This window comes from Psammomys obesus, unplaced genomic scaffold, assembly GCF_907164565.1.
Source record: "Psammomys obesus unplaced genomic scaffold, mPsaObe1.curated_primary_1811, whole genome shotgun sequence".
Classification (NCBI taxonomy): domain Eukaryota; kingdom Metazoa; phylum Chordata; class Mammalia; order Rodentia; family Muridae; genus Psammomys; species Psammomys obesus.
Window position 1 is genome coordinate 19508940 of NW_026596046.1, and position 15910 is coordinate 19524849.

The window sequence follows — 15910 nt, forward strand, 5'->3', positions numbered from 1 at the left end:
GGACCTCCCTGGGCGGAGTCCCTCCCCATCAGCTGCATCCTTTGGCCATAATCTCACTTCCTTTGAACAGCAGTGGCAGTGGCGTTAGGTTAAGTTTTCCGAGTGCTCCATGGTGGGGCTGCGGCAGGCAGTGGTGAGGCAGTCAGCTACCTGGTAAACTTCGTCTTGCTGGGTGGCGGCTCCCTTCTGAAAGCTCTCTTCTCACTTCGAACCACTGTCAAGCCATCTTCAGAAACGGTCAGCCAGGGGTGGCAGCTGTCCTTGTTCAATTGGAAGTAGCTTCCTATGGAGAGAGAGAAGCCCCAACCAGTTGCTGCAGGACTTTCCTAACATGGCCTAGTGGCGTTAGCCAAGCACATGGCTTCTTCCTGAGGGAGCCACAGAAGCCCTCCCCGGACAGAGCCATGACCAACCTGTGAATAGGGTGGCCACATTGTGGGGCAGGACTTGTACAATTATTGCCATGCAGTTTGCACATCTTATCTCCCTGAGGCCTTGTGGCCATACCTAGACAGGGGTGTTACTGTCTTCATTTTGTAGATGAGGACACCAAGGCACAGGTGGTTAAGAAATAGGCTGGTAAGTGATAGATGTCAGATTGAACTACTCACCCTTCTGATTCCAGAGACCAGGTTTTGAATTTGCAGGCTGAGTGTTTATACCTGAGTAAGAGTTTCTAACCTTGCCCAAGGAAAAAAAAATTGAGGGAACTTGTATTTTGTTTTTGTTTTGTTTTGTTTTTGTTTTTAGACAGGGTCTCATACTGTAGCCCAGGCTCATCTGTGGCACAAACTGTCCTTGAACTTGTAGCAATTCTCCTGCTTCAGCCTCTGAAAGATAACAGAGCTGGCTGTACCTTTGTTCCCTGCTCTCGGTGTCATCGTTTGTTTGTTTGTTTGTTTGTTTGTTTGTTTTTTGCTTTTTAGAGCAAGCATCTGCTATTTCAAACCAGCCAACTTGCTTTTCCCATCTATGTGACAGGAATAGAGATGTGGGTCACTTTCAGACCTCTCCTCCTGCCAATGGAAACGGGGACAAAGAGGTACAGTGTGTTTCAGTAAAAGATCCCAGTCAAGGGAAATTCGTTCCCCAAACCCTGGCTGGGCTCTCTGCTTCCGCTGCTCACCTGGGGGCCACCCACTCAACTGGCTGGAACAGGATTGCTCTGTGAGACTTCCGGAGGAGGCCTCAGAAAATGCTCAGGTCGTGGTGCTGTAGCATTGCTCAGGGCGGGGGTGGTGACAGTGGTAGCAGATGTTTCTAATGAGGTCTCTGCTCACTCAGGACGAGTTTACGGGACAGGTTGAAGGCAGATGAGAAGCACCCAGTATGGTCAGAGCAAGGTCAGAGCGTGGAGGCAGTGGGGAGGCTCAGTTGGCTTCTAACTGAAGTGGGGAGGTGCTCAGTATGACAGTGGGAGCAGGGAGGTGGCCATGGCTGCTTGCAGTTCTTGGAGAGTGTCATAAAAACTCTCTTCCAAGGCAGGTGTGCGGGCTCACACCTGTGATGCCCAGCATTGACAAGGCTTGAGGCAAGAGGATCATCTTGAGTTCTGGGTCAGCTTGACTACATAATGAGTTCCAGACCAGCCTGAGCCACATAGTAAGACCAAACAAAACCGAAAAACCAGTGAGGTAAGAAATCTATAGGCCACAACAGATCCAGTGGAACAGCCTTTGGTACCTGAGTGGCACAGAGATAGCCTTGAGTTCTAGTGCTAGCTCAGGCAACCCAAGTTCTCTGGGGCTTGGGTCTCCGTCTATAAAAGGAGAGCAAGGGCTTTGATGACCGAGGAGCCCCTTGGATGCCCCATCTGTGCATAAGGTGATAGTTAACATGTTTTCTGATGTGCTCTTAGCAGCACTGAGGCTGCAACCAAATGGCTAATTTTGATTCCCAGAGTGTGTGGCTGGGGCACAGACCTGTGGTGCCCACGGTAGCAGGCTTGCTCCTGGTACTGGTGCCCCCGACATTGAGGGCTCGAATGTAGATTGTGTAGCTGTGTCCAGGCTGCAGCCGTATCAGGGACTCACAGGTCGGGATGCCGACCACAGATCTGTGCACAGGAGCAGAGAGACAGTCAGCACCAGCCCAAGCACCAGACACTCTTCTCCCACCCGTGGTCCTCTGGCCCACAGCAGCGCAGGATGAGGATGGGCTTCCTGCGCAGACCTCCCACAGCTCACAGCTTACTTGCCAGTCTGTGTCTGCCTGTCTCCCTTCCGAGCTCCTCAGCCAGGTGACCCAAGCACCCCGCGCTGTGCTTACCATGTCTACTGGGGCGTTTACCGAGTATGCCCCCTGTGTCTGTCTCTGGCTGTTAGGGCCACGACCTTCCTGAGGGCAGAACCGAGTACACGGAAGGACAGTCCTGGACCCGTAACAGCCTTTCAGTGTATGTCTGTGAGCAGACGACTCTGTTAAAAACAACTGTTCAGCTAGGCGACTGATCTGTAAGTGTTAGGACTGCCTGGCTCTAAGCCCGAAGTAGCCATACTTCCTCTGTGGTGTCCTGTTGTAAACTCTCAGGGCCCATAGACCCTGGCAGCTACCATGCCCAGTTCTCATAGGCTTGTAAAGGACCTCACTCTCAGACTGGTGGGGAGGCCTCCGGACAGCCTTCCAATCCTTCGTACATTGTACACTGAGTCTCCTTTGTCACCCTGGTGTCCTTCTCCCTCATGCTCTAATTTCAATCACATTAGTCCCAGTTCCCGAAGTATATCCAGCCCACTCCTGTCCCCAGGGTCATGGTTACGAAGTCCTTCTCTCCCCAAAAAACCTGGCCCACTCTTGCCCTTCTCGGGTTCAGTCCTCCTATCCCAGACTCAGTTTAAACATCAAAGAAGAGGCCTCCACCCCCCCTTCTTTCTGTCATCCTTTGTTCTCTCCCCAAGTTGTGTGCTTTACACGTAGTTTGTGGCTTGCTTATACTTATTTTCCTCCCTGCACCATGAGTTCCTTAGGGCAAAAAATGTCTCTTTCTAGTTCTCCACTACCTTGAATTTCTCAGTTATTGATACACGAATGAAAAGGAATCTTTTCTTTTTTTTTTTTAAGGTGGGGTCTCAGACCTGTGCTGGGCTTGAATTTGCTATACAGATGAGGAAGCTCTTGAACTCCTGATCCTCCTGCCTCCACCTCCCAAATTCTGGGATTACAGGCATGCACCGCACCCCCAGATAGTTTTGCTTTTATTGTTGTTTTGAGATGAGGCCTCACTCTATAGCCCAGGCCATCCTCAAACTCTTGGCAATGCTTCTGCCTCAGCCCCCCAAGTTCTGAGTTAACAGGCATGTGACACCATGCTTGCCCCAAAGATAAATCTTAATTTCATTAAACTGTGTGTGTGTGTGTATGTGTGTATGTGCGCGCGAGTGCGCACATGGGTGTGGGCAGATATATGTACCTATGTGTATACATAGGGCAGAGGAGGACATCAAGTGTTCTCTGTCACTTTCTGCCTTATTCCTTTGAGACAGAGTCTCTCATTGATGCTGGAGCTAGCAGCCAGTAAGACGCTGTAATCCTTCTGTCTCTACCTGCTAACAACTGGGGTTACAGGTGAGTAGCCACACCCAGCTCACACCCAGAACCACACAGGTGCTGGAGGTCCTAACTCAGACACTCAGACTTGTACAGCAAGCACTCTTACCCACTGTGCCTCCTCCCAGCTCCTAACTGGATTAAAAAAAAAAAAAGAAGAAGATAGTGTTTCACCACTTGTAATCATCATTCATGATCAATAATAACGGTCTAGCCACTTCTTGGGAACCCTGAGAAACCTAATTAAGATTGCTATGTGTCACAAATTGTGACCTTGTCCCCATACTGCAAATGCTTTAGCAACGGGGGGGGGGGGGGGGGGGAAGGCCTCAGGACTCACTCTGTCACCCCCGAGGCTTCTGGCGTTTCTGCCTGGATCAGCTCCACCGTGTAGGAGTCCACAGGATTCAGGTTCCCGGACTCCCAGCAAATTAGAGCAGCCTCTTCACAGCTTCTGATTGCCTCTCTTTTTATAGTGGGAGGCGAGGGGGCTAAGCACGGGAGAAAGGGGACACAAGCAACCGTTGGGTTCAGTTCCAGTCATTTTGTTTGGAGCTGTGGACAAATACCACAGCAGTGCCTGGGAACCCCTTTCAGACATTCCTGGGCTTGAGGACTGAATAATAAATAGTCCCCATAGTCTAGGGTATTGGAGTGCTTGGGTCCCAGCCGGTAGCCCCGTTTGGAGAGTTTTAGGAGGTGTTGGAGGATGTGTGTCACTGTAGGCAGGCTTTGAGGACGTAAAGACACACCATTTCAAGTTCACTCTCTCTGCTTCGCACTTGCGGTTCAGGATGTGAGTCCTCATCTTCCTGCTCCTGCCCCTGTCCCTGCTGCCACGTCTCTGCCATGCCTCTCATCCCTCAGGAACTGTGACCTCAAATAAACCCCTCCTTTAAGTTGCCGTGGGCACAGTAACTTAATACAAGTCCTAAGTGACAGCGTAACTGTGCTGTAAGTTGCAGACTGACCACGAAAAAATGCCCCCGCCACACCAGGCATGTAGATCTAGTGCATTCAAGGAGGCACAGAAAGAAAGTCACCACACACAGCTCCTTCTGTCCTTTCAAATGAAATGGAAAACCCAGTCCCATCTAGAAACCTGCATCCTGTGTCCCCTTGAATGAAAAGGAACAACTCAGTACCTGTCATATACACTGCGTGCTCACTAGAGGGGCTGGGACCAGTCCTGTTCTGAGCTATGACCCAAAATTCATATTGGGTATTTGGCTCAAGATTTGTCACTGAGCAATATGTTTCTTTGACTGTCATGGAGAACTCTGGAAGAAAAAGAAAACAGAATTCAAGCATTACTGTGTCCCTGGGCTGCTGTTTCCTCCCTCCTCTACCAGCACAACCCCACAGCATGCGTTGAGAGGCTCTGGCTGCTTCACCAGTGCTTAAAGTGGAGCTTACTTTGGTGACCACCTTAGCAGTGGTTCAGTGACAAACATGACACAAGAAGAGGCTTGGGACACAGTGAGGGACCTGCCCCCCCATGCCCCTGTTGGGAGGAATGCTTTTACCACATATGAAAGAGCCTGAGGATACCTTCAAGAGTTCAAAAAAAGCCCTCCTCCCCTCCCTGCACCAGCTGTCCCAGCTAAGGCCAGAAGGGAAGATTTTGTTACCTTTACCTGATAAAAAGCAACTTAAGGAAGGAAGGTTCCCACTGGGGCAGGAAGGTAAGATGGCAGCAAGGTGAAGCAGCTGCTCACATCGTATCCAGGCTCAGGGAGCAGAGAGCTAAGCCTGGTGCTCAACTTGCTTTCTCTTCTTTAATCAGCCTGGGACCAGGTCCCGTGGGATGGTGCCACTCCCATTCAGGGTGGATTTTGCCTGCTCTGTTAAACCTTCCTGGAAACACCTTCCTGGAGACACCCAGAGGTGTGTTTCTGTGGTGGTTTTAAATCCCTCACCTTGACAACGGAGATTAACCATCATAATGAATAAAGCCACCTTGGTCTGATTGCACTCAAGGGGTCTCAGACCTGAGCTGTCTAGCCAACCCATAAAATTATTAAACAATAAATATGCATTATTTTAAGCCACCAGATTAGGGGCAGGAAGTGTTGTCACAGAGCAGAAACTAATTGACAAAGTGATGTACATCTGTAAGGAGGCTGAGACAGGGGGATAGCTGTGAAGTTCAAGGCCACTCTGGGCTACTTAGACCCTCTCTCATAAATCTAACCAATTGAAAGGTATAAAAAAATCACAAATCTGTTACTTGGTAAATGATGATGATGATGATGATGATGCCCTGCATGCATGAATAAAACTTCTCTCAGAAGCCGGATGTCCTTAATGAGAATCAGTTTTAGGAGTAGGCTACTATATTGGTTACTTTTCTGTTGCTATGATGAAACAATGCCACCAAGAGTTACTTATGGAAGAGAGCTTGCTGGGGCTTGTGGTTTCAGAGGGGGAAGAGTTCTTTGCGGTAGGGAGGCACAGAAGCGGGCAGGCGCTGGAGCAGGAAGCCGAATACGCACATCCTTAACCACAAGCGCAGGATAGAGAGGTGAACTCAAAGTCGGATGAGGCTACATACTCTCAAGGACCCACTCCCGGCCACTTACTTCCTCTGGCAAGGCTACATCTTGAACCTCCCCAAATAGCACCACCGGCCAAATGTTGAAATGGGGGACTTGAGCCAATGGGGGACATTTCTCATTCAAACCGCCACAGCTACTTTCCTGAGAGTTATTGGTCAGAGCGCTCTCTGAGACTCCGTAAACAATACAGGTGATTTTTCACTGCTTTGATGCCCGTCAGGACTAGATGGTAACATCCTGTTGCTGGAGACAGCAGATGACCTCACAGAGCCTAGAAAGATCAAGTTGGAGCTAGGATGGAAGTTTCCTTCCTGTTGGCTAGCCCTCACAGTGCCAGAAGGTCCTATATAGGCTGCTATGGGGAAAAAATACATCAGTGATCTTTCCCGGCACTGGAGCATTCATGCTATAGCACTAACCTACTGGCAAATATACTCATTGGTGCTATAGCGGCCTGATAGTTAGGAGGTTAACCAACCACTTTCTGATAGGTTGTGAGATCTGCTCCACAGGAACGATTTCATACCTGGTCGTAGAAACTTGGTCAAGAGTCCATGACTAGGGAGATTATAGACCTTGGTGGGGAACCTACTGTTGTCATTTTGATAAATGGTCATGTTATCGGCTGCACTCTAAATATTTATGTCTGCAACCCATAGATTTGTGCTGCTGTCAACTTTGGCCAGAGAAGGTTCTTTTTACGGTGGGTAATGGTTAATGCAGAGATTCCTAACTGGTCAAAATGCTGAATGCAAACATGTCAATAGTTCTGAGTGCTTAGCTGTTGTTTGGCCATCTTATATCAATGTCCCACCATCCAAGGCTCAGGGAAGTTCAAATAAGAGGGGGGAAATGGGGGAAGAAAGCTGTGAAATGCTGACTGACTTCTAGACAGGATATGGCAATTGCACAATCAACTAACAGCAGCTGTGGCTACCTGCATAGATCTAGCCGGTCAAATGGGTCAGGGATGGGCCCGGGAGGCCCCACCCCCTCGTGAAGGAACTATGGGCAGCTGATGGCATCTGAAGGAAGGAGAGACGCTTGTCTCCGAGAATGGGGCCACTGGTAGGTTCTCATGCCCCAGTGATGGCCATATGCCCATATGCATAGGGCGAGCACATGGAGAGATGGCTCAGAGGTTAAGAGCACCGACTCTTCTTCCTAAAGGTCCTGAGTTCAATTCCCAGCAACCACATGGTGGCTCACAACCATCATAATGAGATCTGGTGCCCTCTTCTGGTATGAAGGTGTACATGCAGGCAGAATACTGTATACATAATAGATAAATCTTTAAAAAAAAAAAAAAAAACCAAAACTAAAAAGAGGACATGAAGAGAGATGGGGTGGGGGCTCTAGGAGGAGCTGGAGGGGAGGAGGCCTGATGGACAAATCAATATTCATTGTAGAAATGTATGAAAGTTTCAAATAATAAAAAATAATTACACAAACAAACCTTCCTCCTCCTTCCTGGCCCCTGGGCTGAAATGCTGTCATTGTCACCTCCCTAACCCAGAGCCCCCACCTGCACAGCCTGGAACGGTGAACAGTGCTCTGGGCAAGGAGCCTGGTTCTGCCACAGCTCACTGTGACCCACAGATGGCTCGTTTTTCTCTGAGCCTCCACCATCCTTATCTATCAAAGCCCAGAAACCTCACTCTGACCCAACTCACACTGGACAGACCGACCTAGCGGGACCAAACCCTGGTTATGTAAGCCATGTGGAGTTTGGGAGGCAGGTTTTTTGCAGTCTGATCTCCCTTTTGTGGGAGATCATGGTTATGGTTTAAGGACGTGCTGCCCAACAGCTGTGCGTTCAAGGCTGTTGCTAGCTTCTGACTCCAGGAGGTGGTGAAACCTTTAGGAGGTGGGGCGTTATTGTAGGAAGATAGGGCATTGGGGACATGTCATTGAAAGGAACACTGGTACCCTAGCCCCTCCCTGTGTTTTGGCTCCACTGATGCTATCGGATGACCAGTTGCTCTGCCACACTCTGCTGTGATGTACTGTGGCATTAAAGACGGAAACCATGAGCTAAAACTGAAATGCCCTCCTTAAAAGTTGATCTATCGACAAAAGGCACTCATGAGAGCACCTGGGAGGCAGAGAGGGGTGGATCTCCGTGGGTTCAAGGCCAGACTGGTCTACAGAGCTTGTTCGAGCACAGGCAGGGTTGTTACACAGAGAAACCCTGTCTCAAAAAAACAAGAACAACAATAAAAAGTTGATTCACCTGTGCTATTTGATATACTATCAGGAAGCTGGCCTATGATGAGTCCTCTTAATGGGATTTAGAGTCACTGAGGAGACAAGCTTGTCTATGAATGCCTTTCCGAAGGGGTTTAGCTGAGGAGGAGTGACCCGGGGGGCGGGGACTGAGGATGACCCAATCTGAATACCACTATCCTGTGGGATGAGGTCCGGGATACAATGTGACCGGCTGCTCCTGCTACCATGCCCTCCCTGCAACGGCAGACTGTACTCTCAAACTGTGAGCCAGCTTAAGCCCTCCCCTCTTAAAGTTATTTCTCATCGGATACTTAGCAACAAGAAAAGCGAGGACGCTGCCCACAGGAGAAGGGCTGATGGATGATTGGCGGAAGAGTGCTCCCCCCCACCCCCCGCCCTGCTACTGCTCAAGCCATTTCACCGGGGCGGGGGAGATGGGCCCAGAGCCGCCACCAGCGAGCAAGGGCCGTTCCCGGAAGCGTTCCGGTCAGCGACAGCCATTCCAGGCCCTAGCCCTTACCTGTTTGGTCCTTGCCGGATGAGCTGTCTCGCACCGGCCTGTAGGACAGCTGATAGCTCTCCACAGTGTCATCAGCGTATAAGCTCCAGCACACACGGACTGAGGAGCCGGTGGCTGAGTTGGGCGCCTGGGGATTTATCACCGGAGCAGAGGGAGCTAAAAAAGGAAGAGAGAGAAAACAAGGAGGAGCTGTATGTGTAGGTGTGGGACGGGAGTGGGCGGGTTTTGTTCTGTTGTATTGTTTTGTGTGTGTTTGGGAGTGTTCTGTCTGCGTATGTGTCTGTGTGCTATGGGCATGCATGGTGCCCATAGAGGACAGGCAAGAGGTATTTGTAACTGGTATTCAAAACACCGAAGACTCTCCAAAGCTCAACGATAACAGAAAAACCCTAAATAATGTCATTTTAAAATGAGCAAAGCACGTAAACATGGGTTTTCTGAAAAAGACATAAAAGAGCCTGGCATGGTGGCACATTCCTTTAATCCCAGCGCTCAAGGAGACAGAGGCAAGTGGATCACTGTGAATGGGAGGCCAGCCTGGTCTACAAAGCAAGTCCAGGACAGCCAATGCTACACAGAGAAACCCTGTCTCGAAAACAAGTGAACAAAAAAGACAAACTGCCACCAAGAAGTATGAACTGGTGCTCAGCATCACTAACATGAGGAAAATGCAGATCAAAACCATAACTCGAGGACCATACATGGTGTCGCATGCCTGGAATCCCAGTACCTGGGAGGCTGAGGCAGAAGGATCACAGGTGTGAGGTGAGCCTAGGCTACGCTGTGAGTTTCAAAGTAGCCTGGGGACAGAGTTAGATGCTGTCTCAACAAAACTAAAAACAACAAATAAACAAAAACCCCCAAACAATAAAAAGCTATCTCCTCATGCCTGCTAGACTAGCCACACCCAGAAAGCAAAGGATGACGAGCATTGGCAGGGATCTGGAGAACAGGAAGCCGTGGGGACTGCCAGCGATGTACCTCTGTACAGCCCCCGAGGAAACCTGGAGCATGGCAAACCACAAAAACAAAACAAAACAACAACAACAAAAACTAACAGGGAACTGTGAGTGTCTGTAATGTCACACCCAGGAGGCCAGGAAATCACACGAGTCCAGAAGTGCAAAACTACATGGGCGATTCAGTAAGACCCCGGCTTTAAAGGAGGGCAGGGCTGGTAGTGTAACCCAGAGATGTAGTACTTGTGTGGCAGGTACGAGCTACTGGGTTCAATCCCCAGCACTGCAGAAGGAGTGAGGGAGAGAACTGTCCAAAGGGTCAGCAATCTTACATTTGCGTGTATATCCAAAGAGTTGAAATCAGGATCCTAGACATTTTGCACATTCATTTCATGGTAGCCTTACTCACAGTGGTCAAGAGAAGAGAACAACTAAGTGTCCACCAACAGATTAATGGAGAGAGAAATGGTGGTACCGCTGAGCCTTAGAAGAGAAAGAAAGCCGAGGAGATGGCTCCATCAGTAAAAGCACTTGCCAAATAAGCCTGGGGACCTGAGTCTGGATCCCCAGCACCCACATAGAAAGCCAGGCAGCAGTCATGTATGCCTTTGAGACAGGAGGATTCCTGCCAGCTTACTGTCCAGATAGTCTAGACAACTCAGGAGCTCCGGAGAGAGACCTTGTTTCAAAAAAAAATGAAGTGTGGTTGAGGAAGACACCTGATGTCAATCTCTGGCCTCCACAGGCACATTAATGTATGTGAATATGCACCCCCTCCCAAACACACACACAGAGAGAGAGAGAGAGAGAGAGAGAGAGAGAGAGAGGATGTGCACAGGTTTGTTAAGAACCCTTAGCATCAGATCTACCCCTTACCATGTGTGGAAGTGATGGTTACTGTTAGCTCCAGGTGCTGTGCTGTCACACTGAGCAGTCCCTATCTCTCCCTCTCCAGTCCTGGGCTGCCACCATTCTGTTTTCTGATTCCATGGGTTTGACTACTTCGGGTACCTCACGGAAAGAGACTCATGCGATGTTTATCTTTCTGTGGATGGTTTATCTTGCTTACTAGACTCCATTTTGGTCCACTCATGTCACAAGTGGTGTTCTCTCTCTCTCCCCCCTCCCTCTCTCTGTCTCATCTAAGCTGCTGCGAAGATGCTCAGGTCAGAGTCACACCTGGAATGGTGTTGATGGAGTCCATCAGCTGCTCCACATCAGAGAAGTCCAGGGTCTGATCTTCAAACTCAGGCTGTGCAGAGAGCTCCACGTCTGTTTTGGTTTTTAGGAATTTCCCCAGTCTGTTGGCATAAAGGGCATGCCCAGGGGCTGGGGATCAGTGGTTAGGCACACTGGTTATTCTTCCCAGGGATCTAGGTTCAGTTGCCAGCACCCAAATGGCAGTTCACCCCCCCCCTCCTGTAACTCCAGTTCCAGGAAATGTGACACCCTCTTTCTGCCCTCTGTGGACACCAGGTACCCACATGGTACACAGACATACTTGTAGGCAAAACACTCATACATGGTTTTAAAAAGACACAAATTCCCACAAAGACGGAGGGCTTTCTTAGGGGATATTATAGAGCTAGGCCACTAGCAGTAAATGAAGAGGGCCTCTGCCAAACTGGCCTTTCTTCACCTGCTTCTGGACTCTGCTGGCTTGATGATGGGCCTGGGGGTTGCTGTAGTTTGCTGCTTTGACAAATCCCTGAGATAAGCAGCTGAAAGGGAGGGCTCGTTTTCAGTCAAAGATCAGCTGGCTCCATTGCTCTTGGGCCTGTGGTGGAAACTTTGTGTGTGTGGAGGCGGGTCAAAATGGAGGAAAGCTTCGAATTTTGGGGGCAGCCAGGAAGCAGAGAGAGAGAGAGAGGCAAGAAGAAGGAGCCAGGACCAAGGTGCATCCTTCAAAGGCAAACCTCTAGTAACCCACTTCCTTCAAGGGCACCCCAACTCCTCATTTCCAGCACCTCCCAACTGCACTATAGAATTATGAACCCCCCAAAGTAGTCTCATTCATGAGGTCAGAGTTCTACTAATCCAACCATTTCCATGGGTTCTCACTTACGATGGTAGCTGCTTTGAGACCGAAGCCTCCAACCCATGAGCCTTTTAGGGAACACTTCCTATCCAAACCATCTATCATGTCTGAGCCTTCCCGGGGGAAGAGGAAGGGTTGATCCTAAGGTTGGAGTTCATCCATCAGCAGGAGGCAACCTTCTCCAGTCCCACATCATCCCGGATCTCCACACGGACTTGGGGTTTCTACTCTCAAGACTCGCATTCCACGTGGTCAAGTACCCTCATGTTGGTGCTCCGGAAGCCCTAGACCAGTGGTTCTCAACCTCCCTAATGCTGCAGCCCTTTAATATGGTTCCTCATGTTGTGATGACCCCACCATACAATTATTTTCATTGCTAAGACCATCCTAAGACCATCGGAAATAGGTGTTTTCCGATGGTCCCGACTCACAGGATAAGAACCTCTCTGGATGGTCTTGTGTCCACTCCCCAGCAGTCACAAGGCTTTCTAAGTGGCAAAGGTAGAATTTGAAATCCAGGCCCATTTTTGCCAAAACATATGCATGTAGGCCCTTACAGTATTAAGCCGCTATTTTCTTTACAGACACTGTCTTACTGAGTTTCCACAGAACCGCCCGTTTATAAATAGGGATGGTGGGCCTTGGACTTGCCCCTGTCCCAGGTCACTGTGGGAGCAGGATTTACACTCTGTTGCATCTGCCTTTAAAATGTGCATGCTTTCTGCCTCAACATGACCGAGGGCTGGGGAGGGCTGGGGAGGGCTGGGGAGGGCTGGGGAGGGCTGGGGAGGGCTGGGGAGGGCTGGGGAGAGCTGGGGAGTTGTTCCAGCTCTCAGGCTCTCCCAGTGAAACAAAGTTCTCGTGTGTGTGAGGGGGACCTGAGCATAGGAATGTGTCTCACCACACACGTTCGCTTCTGGCCCAGAGAGTACAAGATTCAATACCAAAGGGCCCCACCGACCCCACACCGCCATTGCGAAGCCAGCACTATTTTATTTATAGGGTCACTGAAGCTGAAAGGTGGAAAGAGATAGCCTGGTGGAAACGCATCTAGAAGGTGAAAGAAATGGAAAAAGAAACTGGAATCAGGACAAAAATATTACCTGTCAGTCATAGCCACTGCATCCTGAAAAGGAAGAGAAAATATTAAACTCATTGAAGAAATAATTTTTGCCAACAATATAATAAACCCTTTCAGATTGGAAATTAGGAAAAGGGAGAAATTACACTAATAAAATACAATACTTGAGCATTTCCCTCCACACTCCTGCACCTCCTGGTTCATATGGGGTCCTTTGGGGCACTACAAAGACTAGAAGGGACGCTTTCACGGAAACACAGTTCCTCTGCTGTAGGACACTGTGGCTGTCCACAAGTTTTCACTGTCATAAGTAATGCATCGTTTCCTATGCTCTGGATTGGAGATACAGGGACACCATGAGAGCATTGGTGTCGCCCATGCAGCTGCCAGATTTCCTTTCACCTTTGTTCATGCATCTCTTACCGTAACTGTGACAGGAAGAAGCTATAATTGGACAATCAGGGTGTCACACTCGGTATCTAGAAAGATTCTGAAGAATCCTCCCCAACCCTTAGTGAAAGCAGCTACATCTGCCCCATTGTCTCATGGGACCTTGGGAGATCTCTAGCTGAGGTTGAAATTTCTGTAACTCTGCTGTATGAGGTTTGTGCCAGATCTGATGTAATTTGAATTTAATTAAGAAAAAAATTTGTGGGTGCAAATGAGTGAAGTTATAAAGTAAGATTTACAACTGCTACTCTTGGCACAGGGCAGTTTAAAGTACCTTATTAACCTGGGCCGATTTTCTCCCAGAGATCTAAGAGAAGCTATCGGAGGCAGCTAGGCAACTCTCAGGATACAGTCTGTACTCAACTCCATGATCAAGGGGACAGTCAGTGATCAAGGGACAGAGGAACAAAGCTTGGAACTAGCTGGGGAACGGTGGGAGCAAAAGGCCTGTGTGCTCCCACCTGCTTGGCCACTAATGATGTGGAGAGATGGAGGGACAGCTTCCCACCATGAACATCAGATGCTGATCACCCCAGTCAACTCAGACCTCCAGGAGGAGAGAGGGTAGGCTGGCGTACCCTAGGCTAGACCAGGGATTTCATCTCATAGGTTTGCTCCTTTCTTTCATGTTTCATCACAGACCTTTAAGAACTCAACCTTTTCTTCATGACACATCTCCTCTATGGTTTCCATCAGCTCTCTGCAGGCGTCAAGATTTTCTCCACAGCTGACCAGTTGTCCGTATAAGGCTTCCAGCTTCTCTTTCTTTTTCTCCCCTAGCGCTTGAATTTTTCTTTCGTACTTTTGAGCAAGAGTTTCCAAGATCTCATTGTAATGTGACTCAAAGTTTTTTTCTTGTCTTCCAAAATTCTCCTGCAAGACAGTAGGCCTCAACCATCATTTTAGTACATGTGGCTATGTGGACTAGAGTCGCCCCCCTACCTGAGGTGACATGACATCTACCCAGACCTGCTTTCATCCCTTCACTTTATCCCATCTCTCTGCAGCATGCTGGAGTGGATGCTGGGGGAGTGAAAACAAAGGAAACTCCGATCTCTAGGAATGATCATTAACTAGTTAATTAGTTAATGCATAAGACATGTCTATGTACATACATGTTTGTGCATGCATAAGCCAGAGGACAGCCTCAGCCATCCACAGGACCTCTCACTGGCATGGGGCATGTCAATTAAGTTAGGCTGGTTTGCCGGCAAGTCCCAGAGATTCCCCCTGCCTCTGTCTCACAACACTGGGATGACAAGCCTGCGTCACCGCGCCCGGCTTTCCTGTGCGGGTTGTCGGGGTCAAACTCAAGTCCTGAAACTTCCCCAGCGAGATGTGTGCTCAGTTCCCCACCCCGCCCCTGAATATTCTTGCCAGAAAGCCCTACTGTCTTTCCCGACATCGTGTTGCAATCCTCTCCCTGTTTTAGCTACCTCCTATCACCATGGCAACCACCCTGGTTGCTCATCAATGCTTAATCGGCTTTTTGCTGGAAGCTTTGACTTCAAGGAAGAAATGCTTGCCTTGAGAGAAGTCCACCTGATGCTCCCTCTTGTACATTCACACCTCACGTTATCTGTCTTCACTGATACATGGATTATATAAACACCAGAAGTTTATCAACTCAGTTCATGGCAGTAAGGAGAGATACGAAAGCTGAGAGAGAAGGAGGGATTGTGGCAAATGGCACTGCCCAATGGATGAGGAAATGCAGGGAGAAGGATGTTGATACTGAATCTGGCACATGTGGTATTTCTGTATTTTTGTTGTTGTTGTTTTCTTGACACAGCATGTTTTCAGGTGACCTTCTATGGCCTGATATCTGCTTTGCATGCCAGGCTGGCCTGGAATTCACAGCAATACTCTTGCCTTAGCTTTCCAAGTGCTGGGATTACAGGCATGCACCACCTAGCTGAAATCTATAGTATTTAAACTAGGAGCACAGAGTCTGGGAAACATTGAACAGAGCAGATGGGTTTCTGGTCTCCATTTCTCATACTGGAAGCCCGTGAAGGCTCAGTGGGTTTTGACTGTTGCTATCTTCATCTAATGACATGGCCGTTTGAGAAGAGGCTTCTAGGGAATCACTTGGAGAACTGTTACTAAGCACAGGGCCCAGTCAGAGTGGTGAGAGGTGGAGCAATGGACGAGTCCCCAGTGAGGATAACAGGATGTCCCCAGCCTCCTCACTGTGGATGAAGATACTTTGACCTGAGAGCAGGATGACAGAATAAGGAACTTAAAAAAAAAAAAGCTGTGAGTTTTGCCTGCATGCGTCTGTGCACCATGTGTACAGAGTCAGCAGAGACCAGGAGGGGGCATTGGATTCCCAGAACTGGAATTAGGGGCTATTGTGAGCCACCTAGGAATCAAACCCAGGTCCTCTGGAGGAGCAGTAGTGCGCTTGAGCTCTTAACCTTTGAGCCATCTCGCCAGTCTGAGCATAAGGAGTTTTTTCATGGCTGTCTCCCTCTTTCTTTTTCTTTCTTTCTTTCTTTCTTTCTTTCTTTCTTTCTTTCTTTCTTT

General features: G+C 49.0%; 1 protein-coding gene across 2 annotated transcripts in view; it reads right to left on the bottom strand.

Annotated features, from left to right (window-relative positions):
* Positions 1-15910, bottom strand: part of Fsd2 (fibronectin type III and SPRY domain containing 2) — a 29866-nt gene that overhangs the window by 9311 nt on the left and 4645 nt on the right. The window contains exons 3-10 of one of the 2 annotated variants that reach the window (XM_055623465.1): positions 14024-14254; positions 12954-12976; positions 10992-11113; positions 8854-9009; positions 4692-4826; positions 3887-4037; positions 1923-2056; positions 151-283 (exon numbers count right to left, since the gene is read on the bottom strand). In XM_055623465.1, the coding sequence (XP_055479440.1) occupies positions 151-283; positions 1923-2056; positions 3887-4037; positions 4692-4826; positions 8854-9009; positions 10992-11113; positions 12954-12976; positions 14024-14254 (1085 nt within the window). The remainder of the gene's footprint in view (positions 1-150; positions 284-1922; positions 2057-3886; positions 4038-4691; positions 4827-8853; positions 9010-10991; positions 11114-12953; positions 12977-14023; positions 14255-15910) is intronic. The other variant, XM_055623466.1, reaches the window with a different exon arrangement.